At 38.5% G+C, this 20,265-nt stretch overlaps 1 protein-coding gene and 1 pseudogene across 1 annotated transcript in view; one reads left to right on the top strand and one right to left on the bottom strand.

Annotated features, from left to right (window-relative positions):
- Window positions 1-418: 418 nt before the first annotated feature.
- Window positions 419-1,616, top strand: LOC103595307 (annotated as a pseudogene).
- A 16,188-nt stretch (window positions 1,617-17,804) lies between these two features.
- SYNJ2BP (synaptojanin 2 binding protein) overlaps window positions 17,805-20,265 on the bottom strand; it is a 50,321-nt gene continuing 47,860 nt past the window's right edge. Inside the window, exon 4 of the mRNA XM_008578677.1 lies at window positions 17,805-18,654. Coding sequence (XP_008576899.1) covers window positions 18,514-18,654 — 141 coding nt within the window. The 3' untranslated portion in view covers window positions 17,805-18,513. The remainder of the gene's footprint in view (window positions 18,655-20,265) is intronic.

Genomic DNA, 20,265 nt, shown 5'->3' with positions numbered 1-20,265 from the left:
AACTTTCACCTGGGCTTCAAATTTTATCACAGTGTGAATGACTTCTGGTGCATTTCCAGGAGCCTGAATGGTTTTCTAACACCTCAAAGTCAACATGCCACAAAAATTCATTTTGGTCCTTGCTATGGGTTAAACATGTCCCCCAAAAGTTCACGTATTGGAAACTTGACCCCCATTGTATCAGGGTTAGGAGGGTGGGAAATCCAATCACAGTATTTGAAAGCTGGGGCATTAAGAGGTGATTAGATTGTGAGGAAAGTGCACTTGTGAATGGATTGATACATTCATGGAGTAACAGGCATGCTTCCGATGGCTTTAAAAGGAGAGCCATGAGGCTGGGGAGGCTGCTGCTCTGAGCCATCTGCCGCTGCCAGGCCCAGGCTGTGCCAGCAGCTGCCTTACATTGGCCTTGGGCTCAGGCTGGCCTCAGAACGTGTTGTTCTGGGCCAGGTGGACTTCTACTTGTGCTTCTTGCCATCCCCGCTCACCATGAAGCAGTTCCTGGGCTTCAGATTGTTGAATGCCTGTGAAAAGACCTCATTTATGTTTCTGCGGCAAGAGTTGCCTGTTGATTAGCAAATATAACAAAAGAAATGTCTCATTCCAGATAATCTTCTCAGGACACCATCCATTCAAATGGAACAAAGTTGGTATATCCAGAGTCTTCAAGATCTTCTTGATTTTTAAGGAGAAAAGCACTAAAGATGTTAAGGCTATTTATAACTTTACTGATAGTGCAATTAGATCAGGAACCAACACAAGTCATTCCCACAATGGCCCAGATGTGATTGAATAAAAGTAGAGAGCTTCAGGTGGTCCCTGTTACCAGCCAGAATGTTTAGTACTTTTTGGATCAATTCTACATGAGTCGCATTTCAATTGAAATGTTACTCAATCAATGCTCTCTATTGTTTGGTGGAAAAGGCAAAGGAAGTCTATCTCATCAAAAACACATTGGAAGCATAAATATGAACTGCAGCACAGTTGAGGTTGTTAAATACGGCTATGAGAATGCTAGGCATCTGTCATTTGTATGATATTAGAACTAGAACTGAACTAGAACTCGAAGAACTAAGTGCAAAATCACCAAGACAGCCAATACGAGTGGTTTATGTACCATCCCATCTCTATCACATGGTGTTCGAACTTTTCAATGCAGTGAGAGCAACTATGGAATACCGTGCTGGCAAAAGTGTTTATCCTCCTATTCAAGCTCATGTCACACTGGGTAATGAGGATTTGACTGTGAAGGTGAGTGACCAAGGAAGCGATGTTCCTTTGAGGAAAACTGACAGACTCTTCAACTGCGTGTATTCAACTGCACCCTGGCCTCATGTTGAGACTTCCCACGCAGTGCTGTTGGCTGGTTTTGGTTATGGATTGTCCAGGTCACATCTTTATGCACAATACTTCTAAGAGATCTAAAGCTATATTCCCTAGAGGGTTATGGGACAGATGCAGTTATCTACATTAAGGCTCTGTCAACGGAATCAATAGGGAGTCTCTCAGTGTAAAACAAAGCTGCCTGGAGGCATTACAACACCAAGCATGAGGCCAATGACAGGTGTGTCCCCAGCAGAGAACCAAAAGACATGACAATGTTCCACAGTACCTAGATACACTTGGGACACCTGGAAAATCCAAATGTGGTTTTTGTATTAAGTTTGGAAGTGATGGTATTCAGAACTACATTATACCAAAGACTTCATGTGTTTTCACCAGTAACTATTTGCATAGAATAAGTGGAAACCTAATTCCATTTGTGCCTATTAAACCTCCTAAAGGATGAAATTGTACCTATTTTACACTATACTTTCACAGTTGATCGAATATTTCACAGTTAATATTTTTAAACAACCATAGTTTTGGTCAACTTTCCTCTTTATGGTAGACTTCAGATGTGTGGAAGTTTTGGGGTTTCTACAGGAAGCTGTGTAGTCTTATAAAAAAATACTTTTTATTTATGTCTGCTAGAAACATTTTCTAAATAATACTGCTTTGCTGGTTAGCCATTTTTCTGTTATTTGGAGGAGTTCTGTATCTTTTATTTAGTAGTGACAACTCTAATAAGATGGTCTTTATGTTTACCAGTGATCGACTACAAGTAAAGCAGAACACTGTTGCATTGTGAGTGTAGAACCAACCACCTTTTAGCATCTGCATACATTGTCATAGCTCTGAAGTTAATTTATCATTTTAAAATTTTATGGTAAAGGACTGTAATGACTATTTCCCTATGAATCTAAGCCAAGATCATGGGCAATCTATTCTCAATGTGCTTGTGACTAATGCAAGGGGAAATTTTTATACTAAAAAACAAACTAGCAGCTACTAAAATCGTAGAGAAGAAATTGAGAGCAATGCTGTGAGTCTCCAAAACTGAACTAATTGGTTGTTGGGGTCACCTGGGGGAGCTTTTGAAACAATAAAGGTTTTCTGGGTCATACTCCAGGCATACTGAATCAGAATCTCTAAAGCTGGAGTCCAGGAATCTCCGTCTTTAAAATGCTTCCTAGGTGAGTTTAATGACTAGCCTAGGAAGGGAACCACTCTTTTAAGGTAAATAATGATGGCAGTACATTTGCTAAAGTAACAGAGAGATCTTCAACTTTTGGTTTCCATTCTATTTAAAGGTCAGATTTCTGAGACAAATTGAATCTCAGGCCTGATATTAGACGTGCAATTAGAAGCAGAAGGACAAAATGACTACAGAACAGTCAGGTAACCAAAGGGTCAGAACCATAAATGCACAAATCTTTTTTTTTTTTTTTTTTTTTGTCCTTTTTGAGACTGGCCGCACTGTGCTCAGCCAGTGAGCGCTGTGAGCACACTGGTCATCCCTATATAGGATCTGAACCCGCGGCGGGAGTGCGCCATGGGCTCGGCCCTATATATTTTTTAAATATCCAGATTTTGTTATCAGGGAAAAGTCAGAACAATCCCTTGCATTTTAATTTTTTTGATAATTTGTAGTTTACAGATACTTTGATATATTATGATAACGATATTGTTCTTCAAAACAAAGCGGTATAGAGCTGGTGGTACCATCCTCATTTTCACTCAGAGTGTGGCCCGAAGTTGCACAGGATTGGACCCAGAGCCCAAGCTGAGTCTGCTGATCATGCCAGCAGTTGGAAAGTCTGGAGACCATGAAGTTTAGAGACTGTGTTGTTAGTCATACCTCATCTTCTTTTAAGGTGACAGGGAAATACATGGAAAATAAACATTTAAACTTGTACTTAGAATTTAAAGAACATCTTTGCCACTTAAATGGAGAGCTTTATTTATCTGGAAAATACATTGAGTTGAAACACCTCATTCTTGAAAGTATTATGTAAGATTAACTATTCTATATAAATCTGTAGATTGGAAGAGATGTTAAAGAGCAGTTAACCCAGTACTCTCATTTAAGAGATGAGGATTCTGTGACTCAGAGGATGTGTTGTTTGCCCAGGGCTTTTTAGCAAATCTGCCCAAATGTTGGAAAAAGAGATATCTTATGTAACCTATTGTTTCTTAATTATGGATTTTTTAAAAACAATAGAATATGTTAGTGGGTGGTTTATATTAGTTCAATGTGTGAAAAATTTTTACCTCTATATTTCTCTTGTAATGATGAAATATTTGAGAATCCTTTCAATCTAGATATTCACTTTCCTAAATGAGACATTTGTACAACTAACATAAACTTGATGTTTTTACCTATGAAATACTCTCCCCCACAGGGAGAAGATTAAAGTTTTACCCTCTTTAAAAATAAATAAACTGGGAGTTCCAGTCATGATGGCAGAATAGATGGTCCCCAGCGTCACTCTCTCCCACAAATCGACCAATTTACAACTATAAAAACTTAACAACAGCCAAGCTGGGGCTGCTGGAGCTCAGGGGAAGAGGAGGAGAGACCTATGGAGTTCATGAAGGGGAAGAAGCCTCGATGAGAGAAAGAAAAAATTGCTCAGAGCATTTCGGCTATGGCCACTTTAAGGCTGGAACTGCTGAGCACATGGAGCAGAAGCCAGCAGAAGCTGCAGCTGTGCCCTTCAGATGGAGTTGCCTGGAGGCAGCAGGAGAGAAGAGGGCCTTGGTAGCCCCCAGGACAGCAGGACCACTAATAGGGTTCCCATGGACCCACGCAGGAGCGAGGAGCCAGAACAGCTGAAAGAGGGGAACCATTCAGAGGCCAGTGAGTCATTGCAAGGGACCAGCACAGGACCCATTGCATGGGAAGTGTTTGGAGCACGTGCAGTGGGGGAGACGGGCCCACTGGGAGAACAGTGGGATACAGCAAGGACAGCTGATCTGCACCCCTAATCAGCACAGGACCACTCAGAGGAGACTGGTCGGGAATGCAGAATAGCATGGGGTGCAGTTTGATGAAAAGATTCAAGCCCAGATCAGAGTTTCTTACACAACCCAGGAGCCAGAAGTACCTATAAGGTCAGCCATTAAACCCTGAGCTGCACAAAACGTCTTCCCTTGGGAAACAGCAGCAAAGCAGCAATTTAGCTCAACCTCACAGCTCAAGTACTGGTTCCCACAGGAAGTTCCCCCATTTTAGAAGTAAGCAAAGGACAAAAAATTAGTCCTGGTCCAGGCACACCACCAGTGCCTTGGGGCCCCACCTGGGGGCCTGGGGCATCAAGAAGGGGACCGGAGACCCTGCCCACACCCAGGCACAACTCCAGCACCTCAGGGCTCTGCCTGGAGACCCAGGGAATGGAGCCGGGGACCGGACCCCCCACCACAACCAGGTACATGGCCAGCACCAAGGAGCATGCCAAAAACATCACCTCCATGTAGGTGGTCCACCACGGCCACCACAGTAACTATGGCTGCTGTGAAAGAGGCTAGATTTCACAACCACCACGCAGATGGTCCGCCAGCCACTAGAGTGCATTGACACAAGGAGAGTCACCAGTAGAGATAAAGAAGAGAATGTCTTTCTCCACAAAGCCCATTCCAGAGTGACAGAAGAAGCAGCTGCTCTATGATAATATTGGGGGACGTGAATACACCTTTCAGCATTGGACAGATCATCTAGGCAACAAATCCACAGAGTAACCATTACTCTTTTAGAGGGAGAGAAGAAATCTAGGGTTATCAGTGGTGGGAGGGGGGAGGGAGACGGGACTGGGGAGAAATTGGACAAGGTGAATAAAGAATAAGTACAATTTGTAACAATATACATACTAATAATATTGATTTGATCAACATATGTCAACATTGAATCCAAAAAATATGTATAATCAATTATGATTCAACAACAACAAAAATAAAATAAACAAATAAACTAAAAAGGAGAGCAAATGAGGTTAGCCTGTTCTCTGACCATGTGATACACTGCATTGCTGTAGAGAGTCACCACCAAGAACAAGACCCTCACCAGATGTGCCTGCAGACCATGGACTTCCCAGCCTCCAAAACTGTAAGAAATAAATTTTATTTCTTCATAAATTACCCAGTTTCAGGAATTCCATTATAAGCAAGAGAAATGGACTAATACAGTCAATCTTTCCATTCAATCTTGTTTCTATGGCTAAAACTAGCATGGCTAAGAGTTGGCCTCTCAGATTCCAGTTCAGTCCAATTTGAAACCAGTTAAGTCCTTGACGTTATTCAGTGAGAAAATTAACTATTTCTCCCTTAATGCACATTTCCTTATGATAGTGATCATGAACATTCTAGTTTTAGAATTATTTCTGTATTTGACTTATCACTTTTTATGGAATGTAAGCTACGGGATAAATGGGACCATGTCTAATACATTTCTGTTTTTCATGATTTCCTTCATAGTGTTAAACCATAATCCATAATTTTTTTGAAAACAAATGAAATGGCAAGAGCTTCCCAGATCATGCTATACACTGAAAAATCCTCCATCAGTGATTCCCGAACCAAACAAAAATCTGTTCTGCAACATTTTGGAGAGAATCAATGGGGTAACTATTCTGTACAAAAGTGCTAGAGGTCTCTTCTATACAGACTAATGAAACCAAAAGGAATTCAAAGTCAACTGCAATGTCTTGAAGTGCAGTATAACCTAGATTACAACAAATTTCAACAGGTAGAGCAAAGTAGGAACTTTAACCTTCCATGGCCATGGGGCTAAAATCCCTCTGAAAGAATTCTGTTTAAATACAGTTGGCCTCCATATCCAAGGGTTCTACCTTGGAAGATTCAACTAACTGGGGATTGAAAATAAATGGGAAAAAAACAATGAAGTTTCCTGGAACCAATCCCCAGATACTGAGAGATAATTATATCATCAATTAAATTAACTAGGGCTTTCTGGATACGTGGATGTATGCTTTTGTGATATGTCAATGATAAAACAGGATCTTATCTATTGAATATTATGTTTTAAAAAATTCCAGAAGAAGTTATATTCAGAAATATAAAGACAAATGTTTAAATCTGAAGCAAGTAAAGTGTATTTTTAACTAGGGCTTTCTGGATACGTGGATGTATGCTTTTGTGATATGTCAATGATAAAACAGGATCTTATCTATTGAATATTATGTTTTAAAAAATTCCATAAGAAGTTATATTCAGAAATATAAAGACAAATGTTTAAATCTGAAGCAAGTAAAGTGTATTTTGTGTTGTTTTAGGTGCTTGAATAGTATCTGCTTAAAAAAAAGATTAGTAAAATATCATTGTACTACACAAAGTTTCCTATAAAACAAAGTACAGTGCACTTCCAATAAAACTAGAACTTGACACCTCAAAAATGAATCTACTTTGTAACCACTTCAAAATCAAATTAACACTATTTTGAATAACCACCAAATGAAGGAGGATATCAAAACAGAAATTCTGTTACATGGCTATTAATAAAAAGGAAAAAAACTCATATGAAGTCCTATGACAGCACATGACTAAAAATAAATATCCAACTTGTGGGAAGGAAATGAAACCAAAAAAAGAAAGAAAAAAAAAAAAAGAGGCAAAAGAAAGCATAAAGAGGGAATTAAACGAAATAAAAGGTAAAATAAAAGAAATAGAAAAAAAAAGAGAAGAATGGATTATTAAAACCAAAAGCTAGTTATTTGGGAGAATCAATGAATAGACTAGGAAAAAAAAATTTAATGTTAGGAATGAGATAGATAATAAAAACAGATATATAAGAAAGTTAAAAGGATTACATGAGAATTTCATGTTCTAATTTACTACAATAAATTGAATAGCTGGAGAAATTGATTTTTTTGTGATAAAACATAATCACTTAAAAGTCAAATATACCAATTACTAAGAAATTTGGAAATTTAACATTAAAAAAGGACTAGACACTAGGCTCTAAACAGAGGAGGAAAATTTTGTCTTAATTGAACCAAACCATGACTATCTTTCAAAAGTCTAGTGAAGAACTTTTCCCCCCCAGGGGAATAGACTGTACAAGGTTTAATGACAGTGGAAATAGAATATATTTTATTTCTCAACATCCATCACAACACAAAATTCTCTTGGAAAGACACTTAATGATCATGTACTCACGATCTAAAAGAACTTAACTCTACTTAACACATCCCCAGAAATGCCAGATTTATGTAAAGTCTAAAATAAATTTCCCATCTTCCTAAAATAATGCTGAGGTAAATAAAAGCTTTTTATACTTTCCCTATTTCACCAATCTGACATTCACTTTGGTCTAGCCAAGACAAGCATTAAATGACCCCTACAGTGATGCTGTTAAATTTCTTCATACAGGTACTTGTACTCCAGTATCCCCTTCCCACCAGAGCCAAAATACTTGTTTCATGCATCTTCCACTCCCATGAGAAATTTTATTTCTTTTCTATTAAAATTTTCATGGGGGTTATTATATAGGTATTTTTACTGGTACCTTCAAGAAATTTTCCATTTTAAGGATTCAAAAGCTTTCTTCCTCTGACTCTATGTATGATCATAGAAGCTGAAATCAAAGACTTACTTTGCTAGTTGTATGAAGGTTTCTGAAAGCATTCAGGTTCTTACAGCCTGTCCTTTATGTCCTCTGTGGATGCAAAACTCTTTACTTTATATATGTTGAGTGTCCTTCAAAAAAATTTATCACCTTCCAGAGTTAATGCCCAGGGAAAATTTAGAAATCCAAAAGGAAGGATTGTAGACTAGAGCAATAATGAGGGAAAAAAGCAAATTTGAAAATGAAAGTGAGTAAGTAGTTGGTATTAGGGTGGGCTGATTGATGGTGAAGCCAGAGGTGATAGTGTTAATTTGTGGAGGATTCTGCAGAGATGCACATTGGGCTGTGGGGAGAAGCTTCCTGAAGTGTGACCAGGAAGGGGCCAGAAGGATGAATCTGGGGAAAGTGCCCTCAGAACTAGACAAGCTTGAAAAGAGAGAAGTCTTCACTCAGGAAATGACACTAAGTTGGGAATTTAGCCAGATTATTGGTGAGAAAGAAAATATACACACTTTAGTTTGTGAGAAAGCCCTGAGGTGAGGAGTTTGGCATTTTTGAATAACTGAAAGGCCAAATGAGGATAGGAAACACCGACAGGTGGAGCAAGGAATTAAATAAGTTTGGAGAAGTAGGCAGGAACTAAATCATGCAGTACCTTATAGGTTATGCCCGGTGTATTAGCCCATTTTATGTTGCTATAACAGAAATACCTGAGACTGGGTAATATATAAGGAAAAGAGGTTTATTTGGCTTTCAATTCTGGGACAGCTGCATCTGGCGCAGGCCTCAGGCTGCTTCTACTCATGGCGGAAAGCAGCAGGTACAAGTAGATTACATGGTGAGAGGAAGCAAGAGAGAGGAAGCAAGAGAGAGGGAGAGAAAGTGCCAGGGTCCTATAAACAACCAGCTCTCGTGGGAACTAAGAGTGAGAACTCACTCATTACTCCCCCCACCTAGGGAGAGCATTAATCTATTCATGAGGGATCCGCCCTCATGACTCAGTTTCCAACACTGCCACACTGGGGATCAAATTTCCACGAGTTTTGGACGGAACAACACATCCACACTCCATCACCAAGTATTTTAGACTGAATCCTAAGAGCAACGGGAAACTTTTAGAGGAGTTTTAAGCAGGGGAGACATGATTGAGTCTATGTTTTACTAGGTTCTCTTCAGATAGTTTCTGGAGAAAAATTGAAGGGGACCTAGTGAATAGTGAAGAGGGCAGTTAAGAAGCTAATGCAATAGACCAAGTGAAATTGGATGGTGGTTCAGATTAAGATTCAAGGAACAATATAAGCAGTTGGTAATAGTGGGAGACAGAATTAAATGCTTAAAGCAAACAGGCCATAGAAATTAACAGGCTCAAGGACTACTGGGTACCCAGGGTCATATGATGCGGCTAGAGACACTACCAGTACAGATCAATAGCCTTTGCTTTAGAAATAGGTGCTGTCCAGCAAAGCTGGTTTAAAATGTCTTTTCTATAGAGTGCTTCCTAATTAACCATTGACGTCATGTACAAAGTTTGAAATGCAGCTCCACTGTAGTTGAGGATAGATGAGATTTGTGATATGAAAGAACCACTCCCCGTTAACTGCTTGGAGCCCTGGCAGGTACTTTTGCAAAGAATCACTCCCCGTTAACTGCTTGGAGCCCTGGCAGGTACTTTTGCCAACCCTAGCATGCAGTGCTAGGAGGTAGCCATTATTTTAACTAATTTATTATGGGCTAGGAAATCAAGCTTTTTAGAAAGGTATATAAAACAAAATGAAGGATTTTTTTGTGCACAGATTTGGTGATACCTGTTTTGGTTGCTTGGGCTTTTCATTTCTGTTGTTGTTTTGCTTTCTTTCTTGTTCTTGGCTGTTTTCTAGATAGTTCAGATGACCTTTGGATATCTCAGTCATTTGGGAGTAAAGCAGAAATAGAGGAACAATAGTAGCGGTAGTGTATGAACCGTGTTTTTTTATTTTCTGTATGCTGATGCTTTGACATCTGGGGCATTGCTGACCCTGGAGGGATTGCTTTCCCAGGATTAGCCAATTCTTAGAGATAGTAAACAACTCACCCATGAGTGTACTTTTCAAATACAAACCGACCAATCTAGAGCCCACATCCAAATCACCTCCTTTACCAAATTCCAGGCCATCATCCACCTTCCCTAATCACCCCAGGGCCAGGTATCTGACATCTGGGGACATCCCCTATGCCACAGAGCCCACTGAAATTACTCAAACCAGCCAATTCTAAACCTGCTTACCCTGCTTCACCTGTTCCTTCCCATGGAAGCCACAATAAAGGCTCTTGTCCAGAGTTCCTCCCTCTTTCTCTGCCTCCTGACCAACCCTGGTGCTTCCCTGTGGAGCCCCCTATGGCAGAATGTGCCCCCTTCTCTTGGGAACTGTAACAAACTATCTTTTCAATGGCAATCATTTCCCAATTTTTTGGCCTTATTATACCTGAAATTTTCTATTAATACACAATATTAAGGCAGGTAGGAGAAAACTAACAATACTTATTCATTCCCTATCTTCCATCTGCACCTGAAGAGACACTTTTGCAAATATTACCAAGTAATTTTCCCATGAATAAGTTATTCTTCTATATACATTATTTTCCTCTTAAATCCAAAAGGCAAAGGTAATGTGGTAGAGTAGAAAAAGCACCAAAAAAGTTCTGGTTCTGGCTTCAAATCTTGACTCTCTTAAAACCTAATGTTAACTAGTGACAGTAACTTTACATCTCTAAAGTTCTATTTTTCTGTCTTTAAATTGGGAGAAATAATTTTGATCTAATCGGCTTATTTTGAGTGTTAAATGAAATAACTTCTATAAAGTGAGTTCTCAATACAGCTGGTATTTTTACGTGAATCCTTGAATCTTGAACGTTGTCCTGGCCATGATGGGTGCTCAATCAAGTCTGACAATGGTCACTGTTCAACTCATTTCCAAAATTACACCAGAAGAAATTTCTGAAGGACTTTCCCTGGCTTCTCTTTCTTGAAGAAGATTTTTTTTTTTTTCAGATTCCTAGGAAATGTGTCAATGCTCTTCAATTTTGGACTCAAAGGGGTCAACATTTGGGAGCTTTCTCTTCTAATGGTCAATTTCAACCTGCAATAGTCTATGCCAGTGGTCCTCAAACTATAGTCTGGCAGGGCCTCCTATTTTTGTAAATAAAGTTTTACTGGAACACAGTAACGCCCCTTTACTTATATATTGTCCATGGTTGCTTTCACACTACAACTGCAAAGACATAAGGCCTGCAAACCTAAAGCATTTACTATCTGTCCTTTAAGAAAAAGTTTGCTGACTCCAGGCCTTTGTTGCTTGAGGTCTGGTTTATTACTAGGGTGGATTTAAAATGCCCACAGTCTCTACACAACTCCTATCAAGAGGTAGAGTTGAAGTCTCCTTTCACAGTGACTACAGGCTTGGCCATGACTTGCTCTGGCCAATGAGACATTAGCAAATGTGACGTCCACATTGGGGCTTGCCTTGAGATCCCCAGTGCTGGGAAGAAGCCCAATCTAGTCTACAGGAAGATGAGAGGTCATGTGGAGAACAACAAAGGCATCCCAGTCAACAGCCAGCACCAACTGCCAGACATGTGAGAGAAACCTTCTTAGACTATCCACCTCGCTCAGCCATCAGATGACTATAGCTGCATGAATGACCCAGGTGATATCAGCAGAAGAAATATTCAGTCCACTAACAGAATCTCTAAAACATTTTTTAAAATATTGTTTTAAGCCACTTAGTTCTGCAGTGGTTTGTTATGTAATTAATAACTGGCATAACTTTGCTCATCAAGGAAGCAAACGGCCATTCTATATACACCACAGTTATAAACTAGCAATTTGACTCCAGGTCTAAACATTGCTTAAGCTGTGTGACAGAGCAATGATGACCGATGTAAACTGACTTTTCTCTTCATATCAAACTTATATACAAACTTAAGCTAAAGGTCAATATTCAGTTCTTATTCATCCTGTGGCACAAACCCATTTCTGCCTTCTATGTATCTTACAAGGCTTTGGGGGATGAAGGGGATACAAGTAAGATGGTAAATGTTTGCGATTGCTTTCAAACATTGTACATATTGAACGTACTGCTATTGTTATAGAACATTTAACCTAGTGAAGTCAATTTCCCATTAACCATAATGGAAGGCCGTGACAGCATGGTTGAATCAAATTAAGTAAAATTTAATTTTCTGTAATGGTGGAAGTAGACTCCTCATTGGCTTGAAGTAAATTACCAGGTCTGGCACTGACTAGCTATACATCTTGAGCAAGTTTTTAACTTCTTTTTTTAATTTTCTGTAATGGTGGAAGTAGACTCCTCATTGGCTCCAAGTAAATTACCAGGTCTGGCACTGACTAGCTATACATCTTGAGCAAGTTTTTAACTTCTTTAAGCATCAAGTTACCTCATCTACAAAAATGGGAATATTGACACTGCCTTGCATAGCTGTGAGAATTTGACATTAGTTACACAAAAAGGTGGCCCAATGCAGTGCCTGGCACCATGCAGAATAGAGACAGGATAGTGTTATGGTGGTGCATGCAGGTTCTGAAGCCAGACTGCCTGGGTCTAAATGTCAGCTCTGGCACTTAACACTGTGTAACTTGGGCAAGTTACTTAACCTCTTTATGTCTCCTTGATCTCATCTGTAAAATGGGGATGACAACCACAGTTATCTTAAGAGTTGTTGTTGTGTGGCTTAAATGAATACAAAGGGCTTAGAACAGTAGCTGAGATGTTGATAAGAGCTCAATAATTGTGGGTCCGTTATTATTAGCAGTACATGAGTGTCCTGTTCCTTTTCACCTATGTCAAAGCTAAGCCTCAAATTGATAATTTAGATTTCTTTCCTCTTTTCATTGTTCTATCAGAGATTTTACTGTAAGAAGGTGGCAGAAAAATAAGGATATACTTAATCAACAGTCTATAAAATAAGGTGAAAAAGAGATTGTAAAGATTCAATGACAAATTTAACAAGCTTTTATTGAGTGTCAATACTGGGTAGGCATAGTTAGACCCACTCTCATTTACTGTATCTGTTATGAAATAGCAAAGCTTGAGAGAGATTATCATGGATCTTGATGCCCTCATTAGCATATTTAATCTGAAGTAAAATTCCCTAGATAATATGGTTTTATGTCCACATTTTTTCCAAATTGTTATAGGGCACCTATTTGATCTGAGAAATGGACTGCTGTTTCCACCCAGGGATGCAATGTAACATTAAAAGCAAAGCAGAAAGAAAGCAAAACAAAATAAGGTTCATAAGGAAAATACCTTATAAGAATAACACGGCCTGGAGGTAAAATTCACATATATCCAGGAATAAGAAACCCATATTCAAATCAGCATTTCAGATATGGGATTAAAATGGGATTCAATTCTGAGTTTCCACATGCAAATCTGCAAACTAGGAAGAAGAATCATACCATTTTCCTGTGGTCAATAAATTTAATGACTACAGCAAATACAAAATTCTTTTGTAAATGACTCTGTGAGTTAATGATTGACTTGCATTTGAAAAAATACTTCAGCTTTCTCCCCTTCCCTTTTTCCCTGCCCCCCCCCAAAAAAAAACATTAACAGGAAATCTGTTAGAATCTTTTAGTATCACCAAGTGCATCAAGTAAGCAAACCAAGTGCTTTGTGTTCTATATACAAATATCAACATCATACAAGTCCACACCAGTTAAGAATCTGATTCCGAACAGAACAGAATTCCTTAAAATACTGTCTTTCTTTTGATCATAATTGTCCTTTTGGATGTGTGCTGGTCTCAAAAGATATGCAGTTAAAAGAGGAACAGCAAAAGGGGCTTACTCCAGGATAGCAGCAACTCCAACTCTAAAGCTATTATAAGTAAGAGGTACAGAGCTTTGAAACTCAATAGTCCACTTCTAGGTAATGTTATTAAAATAAGATCACCTACATATATTCTCCCACTTTCAGATGCTGAGCTGTTTCATCTTTGAGTAACTGTATTTTAGTCACCTTTGTATCTTCAGCACCTAGCATATTGTAGACGCTCATTAGGTATTTGCTAAATGAAGTATAAAACCCTCATCTGTCCAAAGATAAATTTCCACCAAAGTTGACAAGAATAAAATCTTTATTGGCTCTACATGAAACTACACGAACCCCACTTTCCCACATACTTGACAGCCTATAGTTCCTTATGTTTTTTCATTTCTTTAAATATATTTTAAAACTGCTTATTTACACAATAAAAACAACATCCACCATCAAAAAACATGTCTCTAGTTTAGAACTATAGGAATTAAACTCAGAACTCCTCTGACTGGATTTGAAATTAGATCTTTCTCAGATTGTTCTGTGGAATCTCCCAGTTCCAATAATGATGCTTGCAATACCCTTCAGCAGTCAATCAGTTCTTCTGGTCTTTATTCAAGGCTCAAAGAAGTAGACTGAGATAAAAAAAAATAATAATTTTGTATGTATTCATGTAGTGGATACATTCAAGACATAAATATGAGACAGAAAGGGAACCTCTGCCACAGACTAAGTTTGATCATGATAGCTCACCTCTCTGAGCCTTGATTTTCTCATTTCTAAGACAGACTCATCCTATAATCTTTCTGGTTCCCTTTTAGCTTCAACAGTCTATGATTTGGTCCTAATGTAATAGATGCACAAACTGAAACACTCACTAATCATACATTTTGCTGGAGATTGATGTCCTTAGCAAATCAGGAGTGAAAGAATGTTCCACTTCTTATTTCATATCTATACTTGGGGCAGAAGCTGAGAGCTGGGCTCTGAAAAGGCCTGGGTGAAGTTCATGTATTTGGCTGAAGCAATGTCTGTATGTAATTTAATAACTTAGAGTTGAGGTTTAAATGCCACAGAATATCTTCAACTAAGGCTGCACACTGGAGTCACCTGATGACCTTTATTCTACTGCTGCCTAACTCCCACCCCCAGAGATTCCTATTTAATTGGTTTGAGGTGCAGCCTGGGCATTAGAACTTTTACAAGCTCTCCAGGTGATTCTAACCTGAGAGAAGGGAACAACTATTGGCACAGAGAGTAAATCTTAAACAACTGTGTAAATAGAGTCACCTGGAGGGATAATTAAAACACAGATTGCTGGGTGCCATGCTCAGAGTTTCTGATTCAATAGGTCTGGGATGAAGCCCCAAAATTTGGTTTTCTAACAAGTTCCCAGGTAATACTCATGTTTTTGTCCAGAGATCTCACTTTAAGAACCACTGCCAGTGAAGAAATATTGTTGATGCTGGCACCTGAATCTGAATTTCAGTCCTGATTCTATTATTACCACCTATGTAACCTTAATTTATTCTTTCATCTTTAGTCTCTTTATAACAACACTCAGATCTCAGAGTTGTGAGGCATGAATAAATAGTGTACACTCAATCAGGGTTTGGTACAGTCCCTGGCACAGAATGCAATAATAAATACAAACTTCCCTTTTCCACTATACATGACTAGATGGTGCAATTAAGTTAAATTCATAGTAAAGAAGTTGAAACTTTGCAGGAAAAGAAAATAGAGACAATTGAAATAAACAATATCTTATTAGAATTATATATATAATAAAGAATGATAGAGAAATGTTTTAAGTAGAGTGCCTTAAAAATGCCTTCATTCAATTTGCAGAACTTTGAACATAATAATTTAGGTGGTAGTAACATTAGATACAATCTATAAAGTGGTAGGAATGAATATTGGATTCAATCTATAAAGAGCATGAATTTTTTACAACATATAATGGATTCTGATACCTCATCTATGATAACTTATTTTCCACAGAATCAGAAAAATGTAATTGAATAGCATACCTGCCTAAAACTTTATATATTGGTCTTCAAATGCTGTTTAATTTCTGAGAAAACGTGAATTATGAAAGTGCATCAGAATTCCTATTATCAACCAAAGCAAAACTTCTACCAATAATGTGATAGGTTTATTTTTTTATTTACACATACCAGTGAACCAGTGAACAAAAAACTAAATAGCTTTCTTTCTTGCCTGCCACTTGCTTCACTTTGTATGTCTCGAAGTCCTCTCAGGAGTTAATGTCCAAGCCGTGAGGAGAATCCTGGGTGATAAGCAGACCCACTGCAGAATCTCTGCAGGTGTCTTCAGATATAGGGAGGGCACCAGAGGTTGTTGCCTCCATTGTGGGGCTGCTTGATGTGAGAACTGGAACACTGTCAGTGTTTCTCTGCAGAACCTACAATGAGTCCAGTTGTCTAAGTGAATCTCAAAGATACTGATTAGTTCAGGTTGAAAGGTATAAGTTATATCACGATTATCTAAAGCATGTTTTTCCCTGTACCAACAGTTGACCCAGAGGCAAGTTCTTTCTGGACCTTTTATTTTTTAAACGCCTTCCTTTTCCAATCTAGCCTGATGCCATATATGTGACAGCTTTCTACCTCTGAATTTCTTTTAAAAAAAAAAGTGATGGCTGTCTGCATATCTTCTTTGTTGCTGCATGTTCTGCATAATACTATTTCTTTTATTATTGTTTTTCAATTATTACTTAACCTGATGATGTACTTTTAACTTTTCACCTTTTTATGTATTCTCTTAAATAGACTGAGGTCCTCAAGAGTTCTTCCTCTATGAGTTCCCTTCCTCCATGGAAAAAAAAAAGTGATGGCTGTCTGCATATCTTCTTTGTTGCTGCATGTTCTGCATAATACTGTTTCTTTTATTATTGTTTTTCAATTATTACTTAACCTGATGATGTACTTTTAACTTTTCACCTTTTTATGAATTCTCTTAAATAGACTGAGGTCCTCAAGAGTTCTTCCTCTATGAGTTCCCTTCCTCCATGGAACTTTCTCAAGTGCCCCAATTCTCAGTAACTTTTCTCTTTTGCTGTCTCCAATATAAACTTGACACCAACTTAACATTGCCCAGCCTATGTGGCTAATTCCATTTTAAGTATTCTCTTCTCAACTGGAACTAAAAGCCCTTTAGGATAGAGGGTATGCATTTTACTTCTTTTTAAAACGATCTTAACAAAGCTGATGTTCAATCAACATTTGTTAAATAATTACTAGACTGTCATTCTAAAAATTCGATACAATTGATTGCCTGAGGGAAAGTGCGCATAATATTGCTGTCGAAATTAGATAAGGCCTACAGCCTGGCCAGTAGATTTGGAGAATGCAAATGATTTTCTTAAAGCTAGAAAATTAGCCTTGGTTCAGCTATCCTTAGTGCTTTAAAACCAACCTTAAATACCACATGAACAGAATGGTTCCCACCTTATCAATATCCCTAGTTTTCCCTAGCGTCCATTCATCCATATCCTTCTCTCAGGCTTTCCCCATGAAACACCTTCCAAATTTCCCTACCCTGTAAAACAAAACAAAAAAAACCCTCTTTTTCCCCCTGCAAAATGGTCTATTAATTAAAAGTCTTAATCAGTATTTAGAGCCTTTCAAAAAAATGAGTAATCCAGGCCCTCTCAACTAAATCAGAAGCAGAGGTGATTTTGTGACCAACCTGCCAGGGAGGCAGTTCCTTCTCAGGTTTTGCATGTTACTAGAAACCAGACTGGTAGATAGCCTGAGAAGGTTTAGGTGCCACCTTGCAGGCACTATCTTTTGTCCCTTTAGAGTTTTCTCACTGGGTTGATTTAGCCCCATCAGTATAGATCTGACCACAATCATTTCAGCTGATCCTTTACAGGATTGAGAGTTACCAAAAAAGTCACTAGAGTACGCAGAGATTGGTAAGATTTATCTTTATATCTCAAAAGTTTTTTGAGCAGATTGACTTGAGCAGAGGTGGATTATGGCAATTTACCTCAACTTTACCATAGCTATTGTGAGAAGAAATATTGTTCTAAGATTTTCAATTAGTTGCTTCAGTCATTTTTTTAATGATTCAGATAGAACATGTTCTTTTAAGGCTCACTCCCTTGTTCCTATTATATATGCTCCATAATCACCTCTTCAAATTCTTCAGTTAAGATCATCCCTTAGATCAGAAACCTAGAAACCACAGAGTAGCTCTTTCACCTCTTTAATTCTCTATAAGGCATCACCAATATACTATTTTATATGCATATGTATGTGTGTATGTGTATTTGCTTTTTAAAAAAAGTAAAAATGCTCTTCTCATTGTCCTTTGTCCAATATAGGCACCTAGGTATGTAGTTAGAAATTAAATAAGGCCACAAAAACTTCCCAAGGAAGGTCATTAAAAAGAAAAATCCTCTCTTCCTCTCATATCACACAGCTGGTCTTTAAGGCATGCCAGCTAAGAAAAAAGTATCACCCATGGTGACAGGAAGACTGGACCTTTCCCTCTTTGGGTGGTAGCTGAATTTCCATTGGCAGTCCTAGTAAAATATATAACTCCTCATTTGTTCTAAGTAAGTCTTTTCTTCAGCTTTCCTTCAAACAATACTTTTACTCTCCCATTAGAATATGAAGATTTGGAGACTGAATAACAAGATGGGTATCAGTCACTTTAAATCACGTGTTGGCTACACAGAGAGAGGAAAAGATATGGGAGAATGGCAGGGAAGGAGGGTGAGGAAATTTGTCTTCACTGGGAGGACGGGTAGAAACAAGCTTTTCAAAGTTGTTGCCGGTATCTCATGAAGGCCCAGGCTGCCACCATGGTGAGGGCAAACACTGGCACAAGCACCGTAGCTATAGGAATACCACTTGGTTCTCCTTCACTTCGATGTCCTATAGGTCCATTCTGCACCTGTAACTGGAAGGGGAAGAAAAATGTTAACTCTAGTGACTAATGTGCATTTATCACAATCAAAATATCCAGGTTGACACATCAGCTGGGTCTATAGTCTCTAGACCACCTAAAGCTGTAAACCTCAAGCTCTATCTAGCAGAAGAAGTATTCTTCTTGTCCTAAACTGATGCATCAGTGTCACAGGTTCTTTGGAAAGAAAACAGGCCTGATGGGAAGGCATTTAACCTTTCTGTGCTAATGACCTAAAGGGACCCCGGAGGGTAAGAGAGATAACTTCTTTGTATTTCTGTACTGCCACCACCACCTCTATATGTATAACATATCAGAAAAATGAAGATATGAATTAAAACCTATTGATCCTATGGGGAAGCTAGTGGGGGATGGGGAGGAGGGCATCTTTCTTGAAATGCTTACTTACAAAGATTATCAGTCATCAGAATGCAGTAAGAGCATATCTGAGCAATGTCAACACGTGCAATGCTATCACTTGGAAATGCTTTCCAATTCACAGAAGGCACCCACTCCCTCCTAAGATAGGGTCTTATCCTTCATCCCCTAGTTTGTAATACCACAGAGATAAAGGTGAAACCTATATGGAAGAGAGGTAAAAGACTCAGAGTAAAAAAGTAAAAAGAAATTCTATCCTAGTGGTTATAGTTTTCTATTGCTTAAGTATTTCTTTTTGAGGCTGGATGATCTTTCTTCACTTCAGTCATTTTTTTCAGGGTGGCTCTTCTTATGACAGGTATCAACTCTTAATGGCTAATTTGCAAAAATTATGGTGCCACATTGTTTCAGTTAGATTTAACTTTCTCATTACAATCCATGAAACCCTGACCCCTTCATCTGAAAGGCAAGGCTGCACGAACTACCTTTTATACCCTCTATTCCACCTCTACATCTCTTACTCATTTCCTCATGAGATATCTGAGAGGGTACGCTCAATAGAAAGACAGTTTTTAGGGCTAGGTCAATTTCCTGACCAGAAAGTCTGTTTTATTAGGAGTTATTATTTATGGATGTTTCCTAAAAGGTGAACATTAAAATCACTTCCCACATACCTTCAAAAAGAATTCTAATCATATCTGAAGTGTATGCCTATATTTACTTGCCTTTATTTACTGCATAAATTCTCCTATGCTTTAGAAATACAGAAGAGCCAAGGCAGAAGCAGCCAATGACCAATACTGGCTCTGATGTACCTGTTTTCTAATCCATCACACCCAGATTCTGCTTGTAACATTGGCTGTATTCTCAGATATCTTTCAGGTTTTGCCTTCTCCAATTTTTTTTACTAGCTCCTCTCAATCTTCTTCAGCCTTTGAATCCTCACTCCGCCACTGGGTGAGGCAGAGTGCACCAATTTAAGGAGCAACTTTAAAGGCACATTGAACCTGTGCTGTGAATACACTTAGAAATCCTTAGTGCTAAGGGAGGAATTACTTCTACCCAGGCTTCCCTTCCCATCATCCAAATTATAAAACACTACAAAATAAAAAGCAGATGCAGGGATAGGTACTGCACTAACTGAATTCTGAATTCCATTGCTGTTTTCCTGGAGCTACCCTTTGAGCATGAGAGCTTTGGCCAAGAGGGTCACCAAGCTGACATGAG

This window comes from Galeopterus variegatus, unplaced genomic scaffold, assembly GCF_000696425.1.
Source record: "Galeopterus variegatus unplaced genomic scaffold, G_variegatus-3.0.2 Scaffold1741, whole genome shotgun sequence".
NCBI classification, from domain to species: Eukaryota; Metazoa; Chordata; class Mammalia; order Dermoptera; family Cynocephalidae; genus Galeopterus; species Galeopterus variegatus.
This window is presented reverse-complemented; position numbering and strand designations above follow the sequence as displayed.